At 33.8% G+C, this 23299-nt stretch overlaps 1 protein-coding gene across 2 annotated transcripts; it reads left to right on the top strand.

Annotated features, from left to right (window-relative positions):
* The first annotated feature begins 12875 nt into the window (after window positions 1-12875).
* On the top strand, window positions 12876-22740 carry LOC136229202 (serine/threonine protein phosphatase 2A regulatory subunit B''alpha). 2 transcript variants are annotated; one of them, XR_010689011.1, is made up of 14 exons: window positions 12876-13807; window positions 14376-14618; window positions 14758-14863; window positions 14992-15082; window positions 16661-16766; window positions 16907-16997; window positions 18622-18763; window positions 20050-20197; window positions 20315-20424; window positions 21535-21691; window positions 21767-21892; window positions 21982-22131; window positions 22260-22373; window positions 22461-22740. XR_010689011.1 is itself a non-coding variant. In XM_066017819.1 (13 exons), exons 1-12 carry the CDS (start codon window positions 13652-13654, stop codon window positions 22120-22122), a joined length of 1617 nt encoding a protein of 538 aa, XP_065873891.1. In that variant the 5' UTR covers window positions 12876-13651; the 3' UTR covers window positions 22123-22131; window positions 22260-22740. The 2 variants fall into 2 exon arrangements, 1 of the variants encoding a protein (XP_065873891.1); XM_066017819.1 differs by having other exon boundaries at window positions 22260-22740.
* Window positions 22741-23299: the final 559 nt, after the last annotated feature.

Raw genomic sequence — 23299 nt, forward strand, 5'->3', positions numbered from 1 at the left:
CGCGCATCATTCACTACTGTCGTTCTCTTCACTGTTGACTGAGGTAAACAAAATCTAAGTCGGCTTGGAGGTATGTGATTTTCTATCCTCTCCATTTTGAGTGAATGAACTTTTCAATCACTTGCTGTATCAGTTAATCAAATTCATTAGAACATATAAATGACTCCCCTCATCATGGGATCTTCCTGTATAACCAGTAAATTGAAGTCGTGAAGTTGGTTATCTAGGTGGATCAAAATTCTGAAACTTGGTTTTTGCTATCATAATACCCTATTCTATGGTTTGATTGAACCACAATAAGTTGTTCATAATTGTGGATGTGGCTAATCTTAGTTTTTTTTACCAAATATGTGTTTGCCACATGTCACCCACATGAATCCCCTTCCCTTCCTAATCATATGTATTTCAAACTTGAAAAATCTGCCACTATCTATCAAATCATATATTACAAGAAAACCCCATTGTTAATGACAAAAAGAATATTCCTAAGAGTTTCATAAGTTCCATACTTGTCAAAGTTGAAATCAGAATCAATATAGAAAATAGCACAAGTGTAAACAGTCTATATATATTGTTCGAATTATAACGGATATTCAAAGATTCATATCATAAATCATCTTCATTAATCAATAATTTGGACAATTCTACTACATTTTTCACTAACCATCTAAGGAGTTCTGTCATCAGTATGTAGGAAACAATCAGTCCTAATTCAAATCCTTATTAATCAGCAGCAGCATCAAACAAAACATTAGAACATATAAATGACTCCACTCATCTTGGGATCTTCCTAGAATACTTATCAGGAAACCTTAGCTGAAGCTTAACATGATAAGTAGTATCCACGTGATCACCCGTCTGTAAAAAATTTCCAATCCTCTCATCAACTTGAGTTTAACTATTGAAGCTTGCAAATTCTTCTTTTAAATCGACTTTAAATGTTGAAATTGATTTTATCTGTTATTGAATGGTTATTGCCCTCATAATTGTAATCCAATGAAACAGTGAGAAGTTGAAGCATTTCAACATAGAGATAGGATTCCATTGAACAGGGATGGTTAAACTTTTAATTGTGATTCGACTGAGAGATAGGGAAGGTTTAAATGTTGAAAAAGTTGGAAACAATGAGCCTGAAAGTCTTTGACAATAGTGAAGGGTTGATTCCGTGTTAGTTATTAAAGGGGAAATTGATAGATGTAATTTTTTATATTCATAGTAGATATAGGTGAGTCAAAACCTGAAGTTTTGGAGTTGGAGATTAGTGTTGGTAGCTTTTTGTATATTAAAAAAAATCTATATCAGGATTAGTGATTTACATTTATGTATATAAATCTTTCTATTTTCTAAACAATATAACATTTATAGTCAATTACAATTACTGTCCATTGCAATTGTATGATTTGATTCGAATCGAAAGGTACTTATGAGCAGTCTTATTTAGAGTTTTCCCCAATAGTATACCTCTCATTTGGCATTTAAGTTTACAGTTCTCCAGTTTAAGAAAGCTTACATTCAATGGATTGCTCATAATAGGATGGTTCGGATTAAATATGGATGGTTCAGATTAAGTTTACCGTTCTCCAGTTTACAGTTCTGTTGATGTAATCTACACCTTTCCTTAAATATGGATAGTTCATATTAAAACAAAGCAAATAGTTAATTTTTAATCTTAAAAGTTAAAAGAAAATAACAACTGATCGTAAAAACAAAGTAATAGACTTTGAAATTCCATTTAACACACTGTCTTCCCCTTCCTTCTGGTTCCCAAATTCCTCAAATACTTTTTTTTTGTATTGTTTAAATCCCTGCTTTATTTTGTTTTAGATTTTAAGATATAGGAGAACAAGTGGTTAATTGATTCTAGCTCTATTGTTTAGGGCCCAAATGAGCTTTATGACTTCGAAAAACTATGTTAACGGCTCCAACAATAAAAAAAATTGTCTAACCAACCAAGCGCTAAAGCAATAAGACTATTAACTGTTTGACAAATTATTGCAACAAATTTCAACTAATTATATTGTGATCCTCTTTAAAGTTTAGAAATTATATTTACTAAATTTACAGTATTGTAAAGCCATCGAGAATGATATATGTGTTTCTATTATATTGTGAAATGTTTTTGTTTTTTATATATGTTTTAGTTATTATTGCTTTAACTCTTTAAAAAAAAGACTAGCTAACAATTTCTTAGTTAATTTATTTAGGTTGTTGACAATATGAATACTAGGGAAGAACGTACTGGAGATTTTCAATCTACTCTAGAAAATCTAGCTGGCAATGTAAGTACTTGTTCTCTAGGAGTAACTAGCCAAACTGTTGATGAAATTACCAAAAAAGTATTTGATTCGTTAGATTCAGCCGAGTCTTTTTACAGAGATTATAGTAAACAACTCAGTTTTAGCTTTCGAGTACGTGATTCACAGATAAATAAAAAGGGTTAGTTAAGAATGAAAAAATGGGTATGTGAAAAGGAAGGAACAAAGAAAACTATTGGTACTAATGAATCACAACAGAATAGAATGAAGCATAGTCTGATTCGATAGGAATGTACCGCTTCCTTTCATATGAAGTTGGATACTAAAACTAATAAATGGGTGGTTAGAAACTTTGTTCCTTTGCATAACCATGCATTAGCTCCACTTAAGCATGTTCAGTTTTTGAAAGCTCATAGAAGCATTGATGATGGTGATATGGCACAAGCTAAAGCAATGCATGATGTTGGTGTTAAAACGAGTAAAATAATTGATTTAATAGCACATCAGAGCGGCAGTTTTCATAATTTGGGATTTATACCAAAAGACATGTACAACAATATGAACTCTATTAGGAGAATGGAGATAGAAAATGGTGATCCATTCACAACGCTGGGTTTTCTAGCTGCCAAACAAGAAACTGACCCTGGATTTTATTTCAAGTACACAACTGAGGAAAATGGGCAATTAGGTAAGTTGTTTTGGTCAGATTCCATATGTAGGCTAGATTATTCTATTTTCGGTGATGTGGTTGCATTTTATGCATGTTATAGAAGGAATGTTTATTGCACCCCAATAGTTACACTTGTGGGTGTGAACAATCATCGTTAGTCAATTATTTTTGCATGTGCATTATTAGAGGATGAGCAAGCATCTTCATATAATTGGATGTTAAGTACTTTTCTAGATTGTATGAGTGGAATAAAACCTCTTTCTGTTGTTAGTGATGGGGATTTGGCTATGCGTGCTGCTATTAAGGAGGTTTTTCATGGTGTCACTCACAGGTTATGCAGTTGGCATATTCAAAGAAATGCAGGTGGTGAGGTGAAGGGTAGTGATTTCAGTTGTGATTTTGGACACATTATGGTAACTCCCATGGAGTTGCAAGAATTTGAAGAAAAATGGTCAGCTTTAGTTTTAAGGTACAATCTGCAAAATAATTCTTGGATTCAACATATGTATGCCGATCATAAGATGTGGCTGAGACGTATCTTAGAGGGTATTTTTTTGGGGGGAACTAGAACAACATCTAGGCGTGAGGGTTTGCATTCTTTTTTGAATCAATATGTGAACAAGAAATTGAATTTGTTAGAATTTGTGAAGCAATTTGATAGGGCATTAGAGAAGATTCGTTACAATGAAAGCAAAGCTGATCATAATGCACTATATTCTAAACCTGAATGCACACATGTTCTAAAGGCATATGAAAGGCATAATACTTAACAATACACGCCAAAAGCTTTTAGGAAGTTTCAAGAGGAATTAAAAGAAGAATCTGCTTATCTGATGAATGAGGCAGTGGAATATAATGGCAATAAACACATTTATCAGCTTTCTAAATGGAGAAGTGAAGGCCATATAAAGACAGTCATATATAATTCTGATTTGAAAACAATAAAGTGTTATTGTATGCATTTTGAATCGTGGGGATTCCCTTTTCGTCACTCGATTTGCGTTATGAAGTTAGAGCAATTAGATTGGATTCCGGATTCTTGCTTCCTTAAAAGATGGACTAAAAATGCAAAAAATGGCTTCTTAGATACAATGGCTAAAGATGTTATTTCTGATGATGCATTGTCTATGATTCGATATGGTGCTTTGACTTCTATTTGTAAGAGACTGTGCCATCTTGCCTCCAAATCCGCTATAAGCTTCAAAGAAATTACAAGTGAGGTGATAAAAATGATTAGCTGTTTGGAACAAGAAAACCATTTGCATATGCCTAGTGGAAAGTTTGAAGGAATTCATGATCCAAAACATGTAAGAACTAAAGGTATGCGTTCTAATCAGACTTCTAAAATTGCACAAGCAAGAAAGTGTGGAAATTACAGAACACCATGGCATACTAGAACAATATGTCCTTTACGAATCGGGGTAGACCATACTGTTATTGCAAGTAATGATGAAAGTGATCAGAATGATGTTGTTTCAATTGATGGATATACCCAAAGAGACGTATTAGTAACACAGTCAACTCACGTATTATTTAATATTGTTGCTATTTTACATTTATTAATTCTTTTAGGGTAAATAATTTATTAGTTCTCATCTTTTTACGTAACACATTGTTTAGTCCCTCTGTTTTGAAAAACATATTATGAGGTCCCTATCTTGTGTCAAATATAACGATTGAAAATCTAAAAATAAATAGACAAAAGGACCAAATGGTTAATATTGACAAAAGATAGGACCTCATAATGTGTTTTTTGGGGGACTAAAAAGAGTGTGTTTGGTAAAAAGGAAGGGACTAATAAATTATTTACCCATTCTTTTATTTTATTTTCTTATGTAATCGCTCTTTTTAATTTGAAGGATGTAAGGATGATTTAATCTCAAAATATGATGTCAACTTATGGGAGTACTGAGTTTCAATTTAAGGTCAAGATTTTATTGTATTTGATCATAATTTGATACGATTAATAAGTAGGATATATAAATGAAGAAACTTTTTTTTGGCAGGAGGTTGAGTCACGATTTGATATTGGGGAGACAAGCAAAAGAAGTTGAAGACTATGTATTTATTAACAAGTTTGTAGATATGAGGTGTGTATGTATTCAAGTCCGAATAATCTGTTTCTAGTTTTAAAAATTGGGTTCATTTTACTTATCATTATGATTGTTCTTTTAATTGAGAGCTGAATTTGTTTGCTATGAAGTGATTTATAGCTTGAATTATGATTTTGTAGAGAATTTTGAACTTGAATAGAAGTTAATGGTAATTAAAGTTGAAGTAATTAAGACGGATATAGTTAAGGTATAATAGAGACTTTGCTGTCTATTTTGGGGGTCGCTTGAAGAGGGATATATGAACTTGATTAAGAACTTCTTGCTTGTTTGAACAGTGAGCTTGGTTTTGTATATGATGGTGCATACTATGTAATTCACTCTAATATAGCTATGTATGAATTACTATTTTATCCATTAATGGTTAAATTGCTCCTGGCTATAAATGGTAGGGGTATTTTTTCACTTTATCCCATAATTAAAACAAGGAAATACTTTATGCCTAGAACGATGTTATCAGTACCACAACTATGACCATAATTTCGATCTAAAAATATTTTCTCTCCCTAGCACATAAACCCGAAAAGTTAAATCTAACCAACCTTAAGTTTGTATGATTTTGGCTCAACAAGAAAGACCCTTTCAATCCCATAACAATATGCAAGCATCTGAGTCAAATACGCCCTCCCTACTCCAACTTCAAAACTGCAAGTGTATTATCACCATATGGCCTATTATCATCACACTGTTCTTTCCCAAGAGAACCCTTCACCACACCAAAATCCTCCAAGTTCCCGAAAATTGATGCTTGTTGCTTGACATATTTCTTATGAAATGGTAATTTCCTGCTCAATAATGACTCTGAGCCTGTTTGTTTCCTCATATCTGAACTCCGTTTTGCGTTTTCAATCTAAAAAGCAGATTTTAATTGTTTGGTTAGAATTAAATAAAGATTGCTGATTGCTGTTTCCATACTAAACAGCTGCTTTTCCTATCAGCAGCGTTTTCCTGCTTTTTCATTATTGCTGTTGCTTTTTTTTTCTTACCTATATATTAAAATTGTTTTATTAATTGAGGTTAAATTATTCTTTTTTTTTCTTCATCGTTGATTACACTACAGGAGCAAATAACATATATTTTATTTATAGAAAAGCAAAGGCATAATATCCATTAAAAATCAATTAAAACCTTAAACTATCAAAATCATCAATCAGGTCCATCAACTAACCAAAAATCATCAGTTGAGTCTCATTCTAATAAAAAATCATCAATTGAGGTCTCATCGAAAATCATTCGGTTGGACAGTTTCATACCCTCTATTCTAAACTCATTTTGAACCAACACAGATATTATTACAATCTATATCAAATATTTCACGGTTCCTGATTTTAAGATAGAATACATATTTAATTGATGATTTTTACTTAATTCAGGAACCTGATTGATGATTTTGATAGTTTAGAGTCCTAATCGATTTTGAAGTTTTAATTTAAGGACCCAAATGAATATAATGCCAAAAGCAAATAAGACATTTTAATTCTTCTATTCCACTCATTATTCAATTAAAATTTATATGTTTACTATCTAATTTCAAATACCATAATTAATTTATCACTAAATTTAAAAGTTTGAACATGTATTTCAGAATATATATTTCAAAATATATCCAGTGTTATAGATTATGAGAAGAAAAAAAATAAATTAGAATTACATTTATATATTAATTTGTTGATTGATTTAAAATATATTTATATTGATGATACTAACGGCAACAATAAGCTAATTGTAATATTACCAAACATATAATCAAACATCAATCAGCAAACAGTAAACAGCAATCAGCAAACAGCAACCGCAACCGCAAACAGCAACAGCAACAGCAAACAGCAAACAGTAACAGGTGAACCAAACGGACCCTCTATATTATGATTTGACACTCCAATTATCATATATATCAACAAAAAAATTTAGCTAGAATATCTGTCTGCTTCTCTCTTAATCCACATGTTACAAGCTTCTGGTAATTTATAGGATTCCGGAATGTCCATAAATATTGAAGCATGAACTGCTTCAATCTTCCCTATTAATTTACAAAATTCAGCTACAGTCATACTATGAACAACCTTTCTCTTCATTTCAGATGTAATGTCATCATCCTCTTCTTTGCCAGCATTAATTCCCTTTTGATAAAATGGTTGTATAGACAAGGAAATTTGTTGTTTCAATAACGGGCATCTCTTAACATGTCAGTCAAGGTTTTCTTTAAGAACAGAACTATCTCAACAAGCACGAAAAAGTAACCAAATGTATATAGAAGTCATGATGAAACTAATTGTAGATAAATTGAAAGAATAAAGGGAGAAATTACATTACTGCGATGGGTCAATTAGGCAGGGAATAATATTGTATAACTGTAAGGACTGGGATTAAGTTTTGCATTGGATTTTATTAGTTTAGTCCAGAATTTTGTTACTGATCATATAACCAACGCCAAGCTTTAGCTTCCCCTCCTTTGGACATGGTCGTACAACCGTTGCTAATGATGGTACATGACAATGGATATAGGCTATTTATGTATTACTGTTTGTACTGCATGCATACTCTATTCTAAGTGTTTTTGTTTTTTTTTCAGGATTATTCTCATCCTTGATTGAAGATAAAGTTCCAACTAAAGGTCTATTCTATGTTGAGTTTCTGGTGCACATCCATCGACAAATTCAACTGAAAATGTCTATGAAATTTATTGGTTCCTAGCAAGCTTAGATTGGATGAATTTTGTCATGACAGTTTTGTTAAAGTGTTTCTTATACTTTATATAGAAGTTCAGTACCAACATTGTGGTTATGAGGAGACATTAGTATTTAGATTGATTATCCAATCATTCTACCTTCCTCTGCCTCTTTGCTTCAAATGTTCTATAATTTCGTTTGGTTTTTCTAATTTGGATGATAGTGAATACCTGAAGTTAATAATGGACTCCTAGATATTGGGACTGTATTTTGATTGATGGATATGGTAGCTTGGAGTTTTTGTGTCATTTGGATAAGCTTTTGCAAATGATGGTTTATAAGTGAACACATCGATTTCATCTGAATTTATTGGTTTATAAATTGAGTTGAAAATTATATGCATTGAAGTTCAGTATAGCCAATAGTTGTATGAGGAGAAATTAGTAGTGTTTGCTCCTGATTTTAATCTCAAGTCTTTCCAGTTCCCAAGGGTGTCTCCAGCATTTTAGAGGCCCTAGGCAAAAAAAATATATATATGTACATAGTGTTATCATTTATCAAATAAAAAAATCAAAACTAACATTACATAATTTTAGTGGCTTAAAACACTATTTACCCCTGACATATGTACATAGTGTTATCATTTATCAAATAAATTTTTCAACGTTGAAATTCTCATCAAGCTAAAATCTGAAAATTAAAATTCTATCTATTTGGAATTTAGTTAGCTGTTAATTACTTGCAAGTAATAATAATATAATAATAATGGCAAGTTTAAAAATATAAAATAATAAATCATAAAAAATAATAATAATGATAATGGCATGAATTTATGTGGAGTGAAGAAAACTAGTACAAAGACTCCCATTGGCGTTTGTAATTCATAAAGGCAACAATATCAATTTTTAAACGGGATTTTCAAATACCGAGCTCAACCCATATAAGCTCACAAATAATACATATATTATTTTTAAGAATAAAAAATGGTTTGCGGTTGTCCATAACTTTTTGTGGTGATCCATAAATATTCAGGTCTTCTTATAAATTGTTGTCCTACTAAATTATAATTTTCATTTTGATTTTGTAAACATACCCACCATAAAAAAATTGATCGATACAGTTTGTTATGTAATTAACTCAATAGTATGAATAAATTAGTAAAAATTAATTGTGTCCTAAAATATATTGTAACAAATAAATTAATATATATTAGTCATTTTAGATTGAATATATATTACTAATATTTTGGTTTAAGGAAAAAATTAAGAATATAAAAAAAATTATTGTAAAAAAATTATTAAAATTATAATAATAAGAATAAGGTTTAAGAAAAAAATTAAGATCATAAAAAAATAATAATTGTAAGAATTTTATTTATTAAAACAATATAATAATAAACAAAACATAAAAATAAGAATAAATCAGGAATAAAATAAAACATGCAGATGGAGGGAATCGAACTCTCACTCCTTTACAAGCCTCCATTATGTCCTGACCATCCCGCCTAAGACTAGATTTTGTAAGAAATCCAAATCTATATAGGTTTTAACTATAACGAACTTAATATCAAATTTAAAAAAAGTTCCGATCGGAGGACCCCGTAAGTCGGAGGCCCTAGGCGGCCGCCTATTTCGACTTCCCCTAGAGCCGGCCCTGCCAGTTCCTGTATAACCAGCAAATTGAAGCCGTGAAGTTGGTTATCTAGATGGATCAAAATTCTGAAACTTGGTTTTTGCTATCATAAGTTCTAATCTATAGTTTGATTGAACCACAATAAGTTGTTCACAATTGTGGATGTGGCTAATCTTAGTTTTTTTACCAAATATATGTTTGCCACATATCAGCCACATGAATCCACAATTTGCTACATGAATCCCCTTCCCTTCCTAATCATATGTATTTCAAACTTGGAAAATCTGCCACTATATCAAATCATATATTACAAGAAAACCCCATTGTTAATGACAAAAAGAAGATTCCTAAGAGTTTCATAAGTTCCATACTTGTCAAAGTTGAAATCAAAATCAATATAGAAAATAACACGTGTAAACAATCTATATATATTGCTCGAATTATAACGGATATTCAAAGATTCATATTATAAATCATCACCATTAATCAATAATTTGGACAATTCTACTACATTTTTCAGCATGTAGGAAACAATCAGTCCCAATTCAAATCCTTATTAATCAACAGCAGCAGCAAACAAAACATTACAACATATAAATGACTCCCCTCATCCTGGGATATTCCTAGAATACTTATCAGGAAACCTTAGTTGAAGCTTAACATGATAAGTAGTATCCACGTGATCACCCGTCTGTGCAAAAACAACGAGCCCTCTAGCATACGCAAAAGAGCCAGTTCCGCCCACCACAGTAAGTTGTTCACCTTCATAGCGTATCGAATGTCAGATAAACGACATTGAAAGCTAAACGTGCAAATGGTTGAGATGGTGTAGTGTTGGCCAACTGTTGCACTTATTTTATGATTACATATAAGAGAAACCAACCCCACTATTGTTTCTAGCAAACGGCAATACAATATGATTTGTGAACCTATGCATGACAACCCCAAATGTGACACGAAGACTTAAGTAAATAGTCAAGGCATTTCATTTTCTAAAACTTTATTACACTCGCACCTTGGGGAATTTTATTTTCTGATAGAAAATGTTAGAACAGGCCATAATACCCTATGATATCTCAACCTAAGATATTATGAGGACCAAGCCCTCCTTAAACATACCCCCTATATCTCCTTTCATAGTTTGTTTAAAACATCTCCAATGATGATTACTTGGAGAAGTGCTATACATTAAAAAGAAAATGGTTACTTCAGTACTTTTTAAAAAGATAATCTATATCTGACTAAGTTCAAGACTCATCACACCCTTTTAAGCACATTATTTTTTTAATTAATTTATTTTACATATACTAGAACTCATTATCGTTATATCCAGTTTAACGACTTGGTATCCTCAATTACACTCCATCTACACAGTGTGTGAACAAACTATCTGTTTGGCTGAAATAGCTATACAAGAGCAAGGAAAATGCATCTTTATACAATGAAGCAGAAGGCTAATATTACGGCTCAAAATCAATCACATTCAAGCTGCTCCACCACATTCTGAAAGCAACACACTGGAGTCAACATCAGCCCTAAAGCATAGCCAGCCAACAGCGGAACAGGAAAAGTAAAGAACAGGACAACCTGATAGGCGCAGACAGCAAAAACCAGAATGGGAGTTAAGAGGTTAATGAATGTGAGAGTTATAGAGGCTAACAGAATAGAATGGGTCCAAGAAAGCAGTAGTTTTCAGTTTTCTAGGTTTTAGGAACTCAAAAGACGACTAGAAACCATGGTTGATACTTATGTAACTAAACACTTATGTGACCGATGCTAGATTAAAGCCACAAAAAAGAAGAAACTAGGAAGATGCTTTCAAAGTCTATATTGTGAATATACTCATTTGCGATTTGCCAAATTCAGTTCTGAATCTTCAAACCAGCAAGTTATTAGAAATTTTAAGGGAAAGCATAATATAAATTCTTAGCAAGAGTAATATAAAGTGATATAAGCAATTATTTGCATCTAACTCCCATTCAAGCTTCCTAAAAAACAAAAAATTGAGAGAAAGGGTCTAGCATACCTGAACTTGGTAACTAGAAAGGAACCAGAACAGTAAGAAGAAAATGGAATACACTCTAAACCCTGGAATCAAACATGAGAAGAGAGAGAAATATGCTCATTAACGGCGAGCTCAAAAGAAACAACATGATAAGAAGCTCAAAAAGGAAGAGAATAATAAGGCGAGCTTACTTGGAGAAGGCAGAACTTCAATTCAATTTGGGCCAAGCGAGCATAGGGTATAAAAGAAAAACTTGCAGACTGCAACACGATTGGATAAGGGGATTGCGAGAAATTGGCAAAATCAAATTTGGGCACAACTCTACTTGATGTATAGGGGAAGAAAAAGTTCCAACCTGCAACTCAATTTGATGAGCGTATTGGGAAAAAGGCTGCAACTCAATTTGATGAGGGGATTGGAAAAAAATCTCCAAATTCAAAACCGGAAAAGGAAATAAGAAAGTAATAGTATGAGTATATTGTAATTGCCCTTCTCTTCTTCCTTCAAACCTTCACAGGAAGGTCCAGTGCAAGTGCGAGCACAGTCGATCGGGAAAGTTGGTAGAAAGAAGAGAGATGATTCAAGAAAAACGAGAGCAGAGTCATTGTCTAGAAGAAGCATGGATAGAGTAGAAGACCGGAAGAGCCAATTAACCGGTTAAAATAATTAATTATCAATTAATATAATTGAATGGTAGAAATTATACAGAATATAATTAAGGGTGATGTAAGCAAAGTACATATTACTTTGTTTTCCAACAAAGTAACAATAGCCTTCACCTAATGTTAAATGTTCGGGTAAATTACACCCATGGCCACTGAGCTTACCCATTTTCACATTATAGCCACTGAACTTCATTTCTTTCCAGTATGGTCACTGAACTTTACACTTTTTAACACCGGTGGCCACTTAACGTCTCAAAGCGACCGTTGACGGCTAAAAATAAAAAATCCAAAGCGTTAATAATATTCTAAGGAACTTTAATTCTTGAAAATTTTCGTTTTGAGGTCATTTAGGTGTTGTTTGGTTAGGAGAGAGAAAGTGAATTTTTAGAGAGAGAAAACTCTAAAAAATGTGATTTTCGAAAATAAAAAATGTGGTTTCATCGTAAATGTCGTTCTGAACAACTTTAATTCTTGAATATTTTCATTTTGACGTCGTTAACGATCGTTAACGGTTATTTTGAGAAGTTAGTTAAATTTGAGTGGCCACCGATGTTAAAAAGTGTAAAGTTCAGTGGTTATACTGGGAAGAAATGAAATTCAGTAGTTATAATGTGAAAATGGATAAATTTCGCTATTGGTGTAATTTACCGTTAAATGTTCAAAGATTATAATTAAAATAAAGACAAAATTAACGGAGCATTGACGCTAATTTATCCTAGTAAAATTTTGAATTGACGAGAGTTTTTTCTTTTGAAAAGAATTGATGAGGAGAGTTTAAATTTCCCTTTTTGTCTAACAGCTATAATATAATAAAATAATATTTGTATTCTTCTACTTTGATCGAAAAATGTCATCCATATATATCATATGCCCTAGCCTAGGTGAATCGTATAACCCCGTATATAATTCGTAGAAAGTTACAAAGGCGAACGGCTTCTTCTTTTTTTGCAGTGTTCAGGGCGGTTCCGGTTCAATTTCAATTACAGGTGCTTCGAAACTCGCTCCCCCCCTCTCCCATGGCTGCTTGCTATCTCTCAAACTTATCATAGAATTTTCAATTTTATACAGCAACAAGGAAGCACTTGCCACTCCTTTGCTTCTTATCCTATCCCTGCCTTCCCCTCTACGATTTCTTATTCTCTTTTGTTATTGCCTTCTCTTTCTCCGATTCCTGATCCTCCAAGCAGCAATTTACGCATTTTTTTTCAGAAACTGTTCAGTTTTTAATATGCAGCGTATGCTGTGATTAGTTTTGCTGGATTTCTAGGGTTTTGAAGCTAGAAAAAGTGATCATTCTTGATAGTTTTTCACGTTGAGATTGAATTGGATTGGATTGTTGGAATTCCGCTTCTGTTGTGGGTTTCCTTAGCATTCAAAAGATTTTTCACGTATTGAACGACTGCGATTTTCAGGAAGCATTGAAGCTCGAGAACCTGCTTTTTTGTATATCTTAGGGATTACATTTTGGTGATTTTTCTTGAACTCGCGTTAGGATTTTGTAGTATTTCCTTTTGGGGCTTATCTGGTACGGAGAAACAAGGACTGAGGAAAAGTTCGATTTGGCATTTGAGGAATTGAAAACCAGGGTTTTAGAGGTGGATATTGGTTGACTTTGAAAGTAGATAATAGTGCTAAGTGCATGTGATGGATATTGATACAGTGGGTGGTGAGGATGGTCCTTATTTGGACACTGATTTGTTGCAGCTTCCTGAAGTGTCGCCATATGTGCTCAAATCGAGTCCGCAGCTTGCTGAGAATTTATTCTCTCAGTGGCTCGCTTTACCAGATACCTGTAGAGTGGTAATTTTTTTTTTTTTCCTGTTTCTGTAACCATCACTTAAACATAATATAATTGACAGTTCTAAATTATTGCTTAGCTGTAGTCAAAATTGATGTTGTGGGTTATGAACTAAGTTGTGGGTTATGAACTAAGTGATGCTGTATTAATTTGTGATTAATTTGATTTGTAGTTAATATACAGCGTCAATATGGTTTTATCGTCTGATAGCTTAGTTATGAATATTGTTCATTGTGAAGGCCATAAATTTGTTTAGCATTGAGGTGGACTTATTTCCTGGTTATTTATTTCCGTGTGGTGAAATGCCATAGTCTACCAATTCATTGTAATTGATAATTGCATGTCCCCATCTCTCTCTCTCTTTTTTTTTTTTTTTCTCACGTATAGCAATCTTTCAAATGTAGTTTTAGTTAAGATGCATTATAGAAAATCGTGGGAATTCTCTAATTTGTGAAATGTGAATTTACTGTTTTCTTTTGGTGGTGTCCAGCTCTGTTCACCTCCAATTTGCCAAATGTTTTTAGTATGTTTTATCTGATATTCTTCTAAATTGTTTACATGTGAGTTCAGGTGAAATCTTTAATTGATGATGGCAAAGCTGGCAAACCCATCAATTTATTCGGGATATCTGGTACTGCAAATGCCGGTGGAGGCAATTCCTTACCTTCCATGTTTCCTGCAGGCAGTGGTCCTCCACTTTCACCAAGAAGTTCATCGAGTTCTCCACGGATGTCTAAGCAAAAGACAAGTCCTTCTTCTCTGCGTTCCCCACTGAAATTAATTCGTGAACCAGTACAAGAAGTCATTCCTCAGGTTTGACCTACTCCTGATTGCTTATGTTGTAAAATACTGTCATAAATTGTGATTGAGTGACTGGATTGGTAGTTCTGAGTTTTCACATCTGATTAAGGCCAAATATTTAATTCTCACATATGTAATTATACACGTGCAGTTCTATTTTCAAAATGGTCGGCCACCAGCAGATGAACTGAAAGAACAGTGTCTCTCTAGAATTAATCAAATTTTCAGTAATCATCCAAATGGACTGCAGATAGATGGTTAGAACCATAATAATATACATTATCTCCTTTTTGTATTTGTGTACCTCCTTCGATACCATGGTAGAGTAGGAAATGAAGAATGCAGCAACAATGAAGGACTTAACATTTCTTCTGTTGTTATGTAGAATTTAGACCTGTTGCGAAGGGACTCTGCAAGTTGCCATCTTTTCTCTCCTCTGCACTTTTTAGAAAGATAGATCTTGAGAAGGTGACAAGGTATACACACTTACTTTTTGCAACTCGGGCTTAAATATCTGGTATATCATTAAGGACATCTTTTCTTAGACTTTGTTCTCATCTTCTATCAGCGTTCTGGTAATTATGATTGACCTTTCATGCTATTTGCTTACTATGATGATGCACAGCCCTAACAATTGGCGTTAAGGTTTCATTGTTTATTGCCCATTGCATATTACTAATTAACAGCTTCCACTGTCCCCCATGTTCAATATGTTTTAGAATATATCATGTGCACCATGGCTTCTCCAAGATGTACATTTTTTTTGTGGTTACAAATTTCTTTAAATTCTATGATCAAGCTGAAGCCAGCAATTGCTGATGCTTCAATCAATAAATTACTTAATTGAATGATCATCCTGTTTAGATTGTTTGACCGGAAGTGCGGACCTCACTTAGAATTTGGACAATGTCTTTCATTTTATTTTGTTGTGACCTATGAAGCACCGATACTTCTAAGAGGTTGCAATCCCTAATATAAAAAATTAACTAAACCAGCCGGCACCCAACCTTTTATTTGGAAAAAAATAAATAAAAAACTAAAAGCTAATGTTTGTAGATGAAGATCATGAAAATGTCTTAGAATAGTCTTTACATTTGTTAGTTTAAATAGTTTGAAGCATTACATATTTCTTTTCGATGAATTAATGACCTATTAGTTATTATGGATATTATTTGTGGTTTTATAATGACTTATGAATGGGATTTGTGCTTTATATTCACCTACAAATAAATTGTACAGAACTTCCCACCAGCTGAAGCCCAAAGTTCATGAACTGCATGAAAGGTCATAAACCATTTCCGTTAATTAAAGCAGCAAAATCCCTTGCTATACACCAATGACAATGAGTTGAAATGCAAAATGCAAAAATAGGATTTATGATACACAGATCAGAAAGATCCAAAAGTGCATTCACATGGCAGTGTGTTTCAGTTAACCAAAACTAGGAACAGTCATAGTCAACATATTAGACACATGATATATTAATCATGTGACTGGTATCAATAAAAGCCTTCTGAAAATGGCAGCTCAACTATCATATGAACCCATTTTGAGAAGTCCTTCCTCATATCAAACCTGAAATTCTAACTTTTCACAATATGTACATGTGCATACCATATCTTTCTTGAAATTCAGGTGTGTCCTGTAAGAATTCCAACCCTGAATGTGTTGCAAAAATTCCCAAAGAGCAGGCCTGAAGTCAGCCTGCTCAAACACACACACAAAAGGAAATGGTGATAAATCCATTAATTAGCAACTCACTACCCATATGATTATATTATGTCATTAACTAATAACTATGAAGCAGAGTGCCCGTGTGCGTATCTGTATCAGTGCTTCATAGGTTGTGACTCTGGTATCAATTTAATTTCATTGTAGTACGATATTTGTGGAGGAACAGAGTGGGGATTATTGCTGCAACATATTTACTGCATTTTAGGCGTGCGTGATCACTTGTTCGATTGTTTTCCCCTTGATGATTTTTTTGGTCTTTCTTTAATTGAATATTTGATTAAGGGTTTGTTAAGTTTTTCAGTTATTTCATTTATTTGCAGGGATGCGTTCATTAAGTATTGGGTGGATGGCAATATGCTGGCAATGGATGTAGCAACTTGCATATTCAACATTTTAAAGCAGCCAGAAAACAAATACCTTACACAGGTTTGTGAAGCAATCTCTGTTATTTAATTTACTTATTGTTTCACATGTTAGATTGTTATGCTCTGCTTCGTAGTTAATGACATAATATAATCATACGGGTAGTTAGTTGCTAATTTCCTTTTTTGTGTGTGTTTGAGCAGGCTGACTTTAGGCCTGCTCTTCGGGAACTTTTGGCAACACATTCAGGGTTGGAATTCTTACAGAACACACCGGAATTTCAAGAAAGATATGGTATGCACATGTACATATTGTGAAAAGGAAAAATTTCAGATTTGATACGAGGAAGGACTTCTCAAAATGGGTTCAGCATATGATAGTTGAGCTGCCATTTTCAGAAGGCTTTTATCTATATCAGTCACATGATTCATATATCATGTGTCTAATATATTGACTATGACTGTCCCTAGTTTTGGTTAACTGAAATACACTGCCATGTGAATGCATCTTTGGATCTCTCCGATCCGTGTATCATAAATCATATTTTTGCATTTTGCATTTCAACTCATTGTCGTTGGTGTATTGCAAGGGATTTTGCTGCTTTAATTAACGGAAATGGTTTATGACCTTTAATGTACTGGTAACATACTACAATTATAGATGACTTGTGAAGTTTAGTCAGTTCATGAACTTTGGGCTTCAGCTGGTGGGAGGTTCTATAGAATTTCAACTGCAGGCATTAGATGAGTTTATTTGTAGGTGAATATTTGGAGGATCTTATATTATATCTTGGCCACATACAATGTATTTTTCCAATTGAAAAGGAAATAAATTTGAGATATAGTGATTATGATTGATAACTCCTATTACATATGAAAGCAGGCTTTTTTCTCATGTTTGAATTTTAAAGATAAAGTAGGTGTTTGAATTTTGATGGAATGTGTGTAACTGAGTTGATTGTTTTCATAGTTGTTAAAGGCATGCCTAAGGCACTGTGCCGAGCGCCCCAGAATCTCAAAGGCAGGTGCTGTTACTTAGGTGATCGCCTAGGCGTGCCTCTTTGTCGCAGGGTTTTGTTAGGGTTTTAAAAAAGTCAGAATAAACAAGAAAAGAGAAAAAAAGAACAAAGTTTGAGGACTTGCAAACCGAAGGGGAAAAAAGAGAAAGAAAGAATGCAGAAGAATTGCAGACCAGAAAGGAAAAAAATGAAAAACAAAACCAGCTTCTGCAAGGAATTGAAGAAGAGCAGAACAGTCGAAGAACTTGAGGTTGAATTGAACTAAAGAACCAAAGAACAAAGGATTTGGTTTGTTAGAGATTAATATAAGATCTATGATTGGGCCTTAACTATCAGCTTAAGCTTTTAGTTCAGACGGTTCCATGACATGGTATTAAAGTATCTTAGACCAAATGGTATCAGAGATTAATATAAGATCTATAACTATTAGGTTAAGCTTTTAGTTCAAACCGTTCCATGACATGGTTGAACACTTGAACTTTAGAAAACGGGCTTCATGCATGTGTTAGAATTTATGATTAAGATTATGAATTTGATTTGATTCAGTATTTGTTGCATTTTGATTTTAGAATTTGTCACTTGTTGTGTGTTAAATATATGTCATTTGTTGTTTATATATTTTCATTGTGTAGTGCGCCTTGTGTCGTCCAGTACGTACCTGATCCTTGTGCCTCGGCTCCAAGACCTCCTTGGTCCTTTAATAACTACGTGGCTTGGGAGAAGAGGCCAAATGATGCATTTGTAACCTAGTTTATAATTTCCAATTGATAATATTGTAAAAGAAATGTTGCATTATGCAATCAGTTATTTAGGCTAGATAGCTTTGTAAATCTTATAATGTTCTCTTTTTTTATGTTTGCAATAATTTATATGCTTTTAAATATTGTTTTTTGTGTCCAGCTCAAACCGTCATCTACAGAATATTCTACTACATCAACAGATCTGGAAATGGGCGTCTTACTCTAAGAGAGCTGAAACGTAGTAATCTCGTAGCTGCCATGCAACATGCAGATGAGGAGGACGACATTAACAAAGTCATAAGGTTATTCCAGGGAACTCTTGTACCGTGTATATGTTAACAATTAACTAGGCCGAGCGCCTTGGGGTGGAGGCATGCCTTGTCCCCAAGGTGACGGCAAAGCACGCCTTTGTGTGCCTGGTCATGGTTATAAGAGGTGAGCCAATATGTCATATGGGTTGCTTTAGGGTTTTTATAAGGATTTATTTTAGGGTTTTAATCTCCACCAGTGGAATCAGATGCATCTAGTGTCCAAAATAAACAGCAAACAAAGAATGGCTTTGAAGAGATGCAGATACACAATGGGAAACTCACTTTGTTAGATGAGTATGATGAGGATGGAGAGGATCAGATCATTGAAGTAGAATTTGATTATGTTGGAGATGAGGAGAGTGATGAGTGAAGAATTTGGAGACTTTTGATTAGAAATAGCTATTAGTCAACTTAGGATTTACTTTTTAGTCGAACACTTGAACTTTAGAATATGAGGTTTATTGCATGTTAAAATTTTTGATTAAGAATATTGTCATGTCATGATTTAATATTTGTTGCATTTTGATTTTAGAATTTATGGATTCTTGAGGGCGAGCCTTGGCGCAACGGTAAACGTTGTTGTCGTGTGACCAAAAGGTCACGGGTTCGAGTCTTAGGAGCGGCCTCTTGCCAAATAAATTGGCAGGGGAAGGCTTGCCCCCAGTACACCCTTGTTGTGGGACCCCTCCCCGGACCCTCGCTCAGCGGGGACGCGTAGTGCGACCGGGCCGCCCTTTTTTTTATGGTTTTATATATTTTTATTCTTTTAGTGTGCCTTGTGTCACTCAAGCGTGCCAGAGCTCCAGGCTCCCCTTGCGCCTTAGTTTTCCATGCACCTTTAGTAACTATGATTGACACTGTATACAGAATTAGCAAAAGGATTACATTTGACTTGAGTCTAACGACACAGCAAGCCTCAATCTATCTATGGCCTTTAATAACTATGATTGACATGTATACTGAATTAGCAAAAGGATTACATTTGACTTGAGTCTAACTACACAGCAAGCCTCAAGCTATCCTTCCTAGTGTATGCATCCGAGTATATAAACATCATTGCTAGATTGTTAAAAGTCATCGCCAGCATGAAATAAATCAAACTTAACGTGGGACATCCTAGTGATTTTAATTGCATGTTGAAGTTCTATTATAATAATTTCATAATCTTATACGATACAAGGTTATTTTGGGAAGTTGTGTACCATAGTTTGTTTACATGTTTTATTTGTCGATTATTATTCACGTGGTTTATTTAATGAGTTCTACATCTGTTTCAGGTACTTTTCTTATGAGCATTTCTATGTCATATATTGCAAGTTTTGGGAACTGGATACAGATCACGATTTCTTGATCGACAAGGAGAACCTCATCAGATATGGTAACCATTCCCTTACCTACAGGATTGTTGATAGAATATTTTCACAGGTCGGTTCATATATTCCTTCCATATTGAAGGTTTTGTCAAATCAACTTAAAATTTGAAACTATTGGGAAGCTTACCTGAACAAGGTGTACATCTTGCTTTGTTTTTTTTCCTTCCAGGTACCAAGAAAGTTTACTAGCTGTATTGAGGGGAAGATGGGATATGAAGATTTTGTTTACTTTATGCTCTCAGAAGAGGACAAATTGGCTGAGCCTAGTCTTGAATATTGGTAGAGTGCGCTTTACTTCTGATTATCTTGTCTTGGAAATATGTAAAGGTTTACATAGATTTGCACCCTCTGATTTCTGAAGCATGATGGATTTCCCCTCTCATTTTTATTGATCACTCTTGTTTGTAGAAGTCCCTCATTCACTAAGAAAGGAAGCTTAAAATATTATTTTTGGGGTACTTTTTTTTGCAAGAGCAGCCATTAGGTGTTGATGACCAATGTTTAGCCTGCAAGAATTATACCGAATCTTGTGTATTGCTCGGTTTTCCACAATTTCTGATCTCTGTTTTTGAAATGGTTAATGTCATTAGGCATCTGTAAGTTTTTGGCATATGGGTAAAAGTTCACATGTGATCTTTTGTAAATCCTCATCAGGTACTTTTGCATATTAGCGTTTGATGTTGATGTTAGCTGAGGACTTGTATCAATGTGCATTTTCAAACGTTATCACTTGAAATTTTATCAGGATAGTCAAAATTCATGATTTTTTTTTTTAATGGTAAATTCATGACTATTTCACTTAGGGAGTTATCACTTGAAATTTTATTGGCCTAGACAAAATTCATGACTATTTCACTTAAGGACACATCCAGACACATTGTTTAAATTCCTAGGTGCTGTCTAACGATTGACCTGGTCTAGCTATTAAATCTTTCAGTTAGGGAGTTAGGATACTGTTAAGCCCTCAATAGATGAGTTTTTAACCTGAAAGAATCAACAATTGCTCTTGCTATATTGAAGCATGTATTTCTCTTTTTGCAAAATTTTAACTTTTTAGACTCCCAAACAAACCTTCGAAGTTAACACAATTATATTAACTAGAGGTGCTGCTATTAAAAAGGGAAGATCTAGGTCTTCCTTTGAATTGTAGTTTGGAGAGGCATTGAAGTTGCTTGTCTGAAAAAAAAGCAAAGTTCTCCATGTCTAGGTTTTCAATTCGTGGAGGGTGGGTCAATAAGTTTTCTATGTACCTTTGTCAATATGTTGGTTTATTGCTCTAGTCATTGACATAGTTTAGTTTAGCGAAGGGCCCGATTTGAAATGCTATACTCTGCAAGTTTTCGGTTGTGTGAGCTTTGCCGGCTTTGTCTCAGCAAGTTGTGTTTGCAGGTTCAGGTGCATAGATTTGGATGGGAACGGTGTTTTAACACCCAATGAGTTGCAATTCTTCTATGAAGAGCAGCTGCACCGCATGGAATGCATGGCCCAGGAGCCTGTACTATTTGAGGATATCTTGTGTCAAATTGTAGATATGATTGCACCAAAGGTGAAAACTCAAATCGCTATTTCGAATCTTCTATTTCTGTTTGGTACATTAAGAATGGTGTGATCTTATTTGCAGAGAGAAGCTTTTATCACACTGCGAGACTTGAAAGCAAGCAAGCTTTCAGGAAATGTTTTCAATATACTTTTTAACCTCAATAAGTTCATGGCTTTTGAAAGCCGTGATCCATTTCTAATTCGCCAGGTATGTTGATTACTCTGCCGATTTTTAGTTCCGTAGTTATGACATAATCAACTGTGCGGCATATTGTATGCTGATTTTGGTTTGAGCAGGAGCGTGAGGATCCAACTTTGACAGATTGGGATCGGTTTGCACATAGGGAGTATATCAGGCTATCAATGGAAGAAGATGTTGAAAATGTCTCAAATGGGAGCGCAGATGTTTGGGATGAAACACTTGAGGCTCCTTTTTAACTGAATGAGGTAAATTTTATTTGGAGTTCAGGATCGACTTCCTAAAGTGATAGATGTGGAAAGTTATTTCTGCGCTATTTCCATGTTAAGTATTTTTCTTTTAAGAAGAAAATTGAGAAATTCCAATTTATTTGCAGTTGAATCTCAATTATCATGATCCTTGCAATGAAAACGTCTCGTGCTTTTGGGGCAAACACTTCTTCAATGGAAGCTCATGAAGATGCACAGAGGACTGGCTTTTATATTGGAAGGTTGGACATTGCTTCAACATATTGTTAAAAATAGCATGTCTGCCCTTTTAGCAACTGAATTAAGCTGCAGTTGGGTGTCAATTTCAGGAATTGTTAGGCAGTCTTCTAAAAGTGAAAGACGACTGCTGTCTGGTGATTGATCATCACCCAGGTAACAGAAGTTCATACATACAGTTGGTTTCGGTTAGCTATGTTATAGCTACATTTTTGGTTGTTTTTTTTTTTTTTTTTTGCTTTGTGGGAAAGGTTGTTGGTGTCGTAGCCATGTTGGGTGTGGCTAATTTTGCTGGTCAAATAGTAGAGTTGATGTTCATATGTTTTTTTGTATTGAATTTATGAAAAAAGAAAGGTTGGAAAGGAGTCATAAGTGATGGTTGTGTGGATGCTCTTGATATTGTTATAATGGGAGTAAAAGTATATAAAGAGAAAATGGCCTCCACTGAAATTTTTAAAATTTAAATCGACTGACTAAAACTCTTATACTTTGATTCTATTGCACTAATTATTATTATTATCATAGTCTTTTTTTCTGTCACAATTGAACTATGATTCTATTGAGAAGGCATGTCATGAACTTTCAATATTTTATGTCATTTTTCTAAATCATTTTAGTTTAATCTTGTGATGTATCGAAGTATTATGCTATCATTTTCATTAGAGTTTCAATTAGTTCAATCGGAAATTGTTTAGTAAAATTTAATGACATAAAAATTGTGTGATTTTGATGAGACTACCTTTAAGTTGGTGGCCATTATTGTGCATGATCAATACAGAGAAATGGTGCCTATACATGGCCCTTTTATAACAAAATAATTACATTTCAATAAATAAGAAAACAAAGTAAAATTAAATCAAATAAGGGTATAGTAAAAATATCCCAAATATGGAAGGAACAAGGATTTGGACTCAGAAATGTTAATACATAA

This window comes from Euphorbia lathyris, chromosome 5 (assembly GCF_963576675.1).
Source record: "Euphorbia lathyris chromosome 5, ddEupLath1.1, whole genome shotgun sequence".
NCBI classification, from domain to species: domain Eukaryota; kingdom Viridiplantae; phylum Streptophyta; class Magnoliopsida; order Malpighiales; family Euphorbiaceae; genus Euphorbia; species Euphorbia lathyris.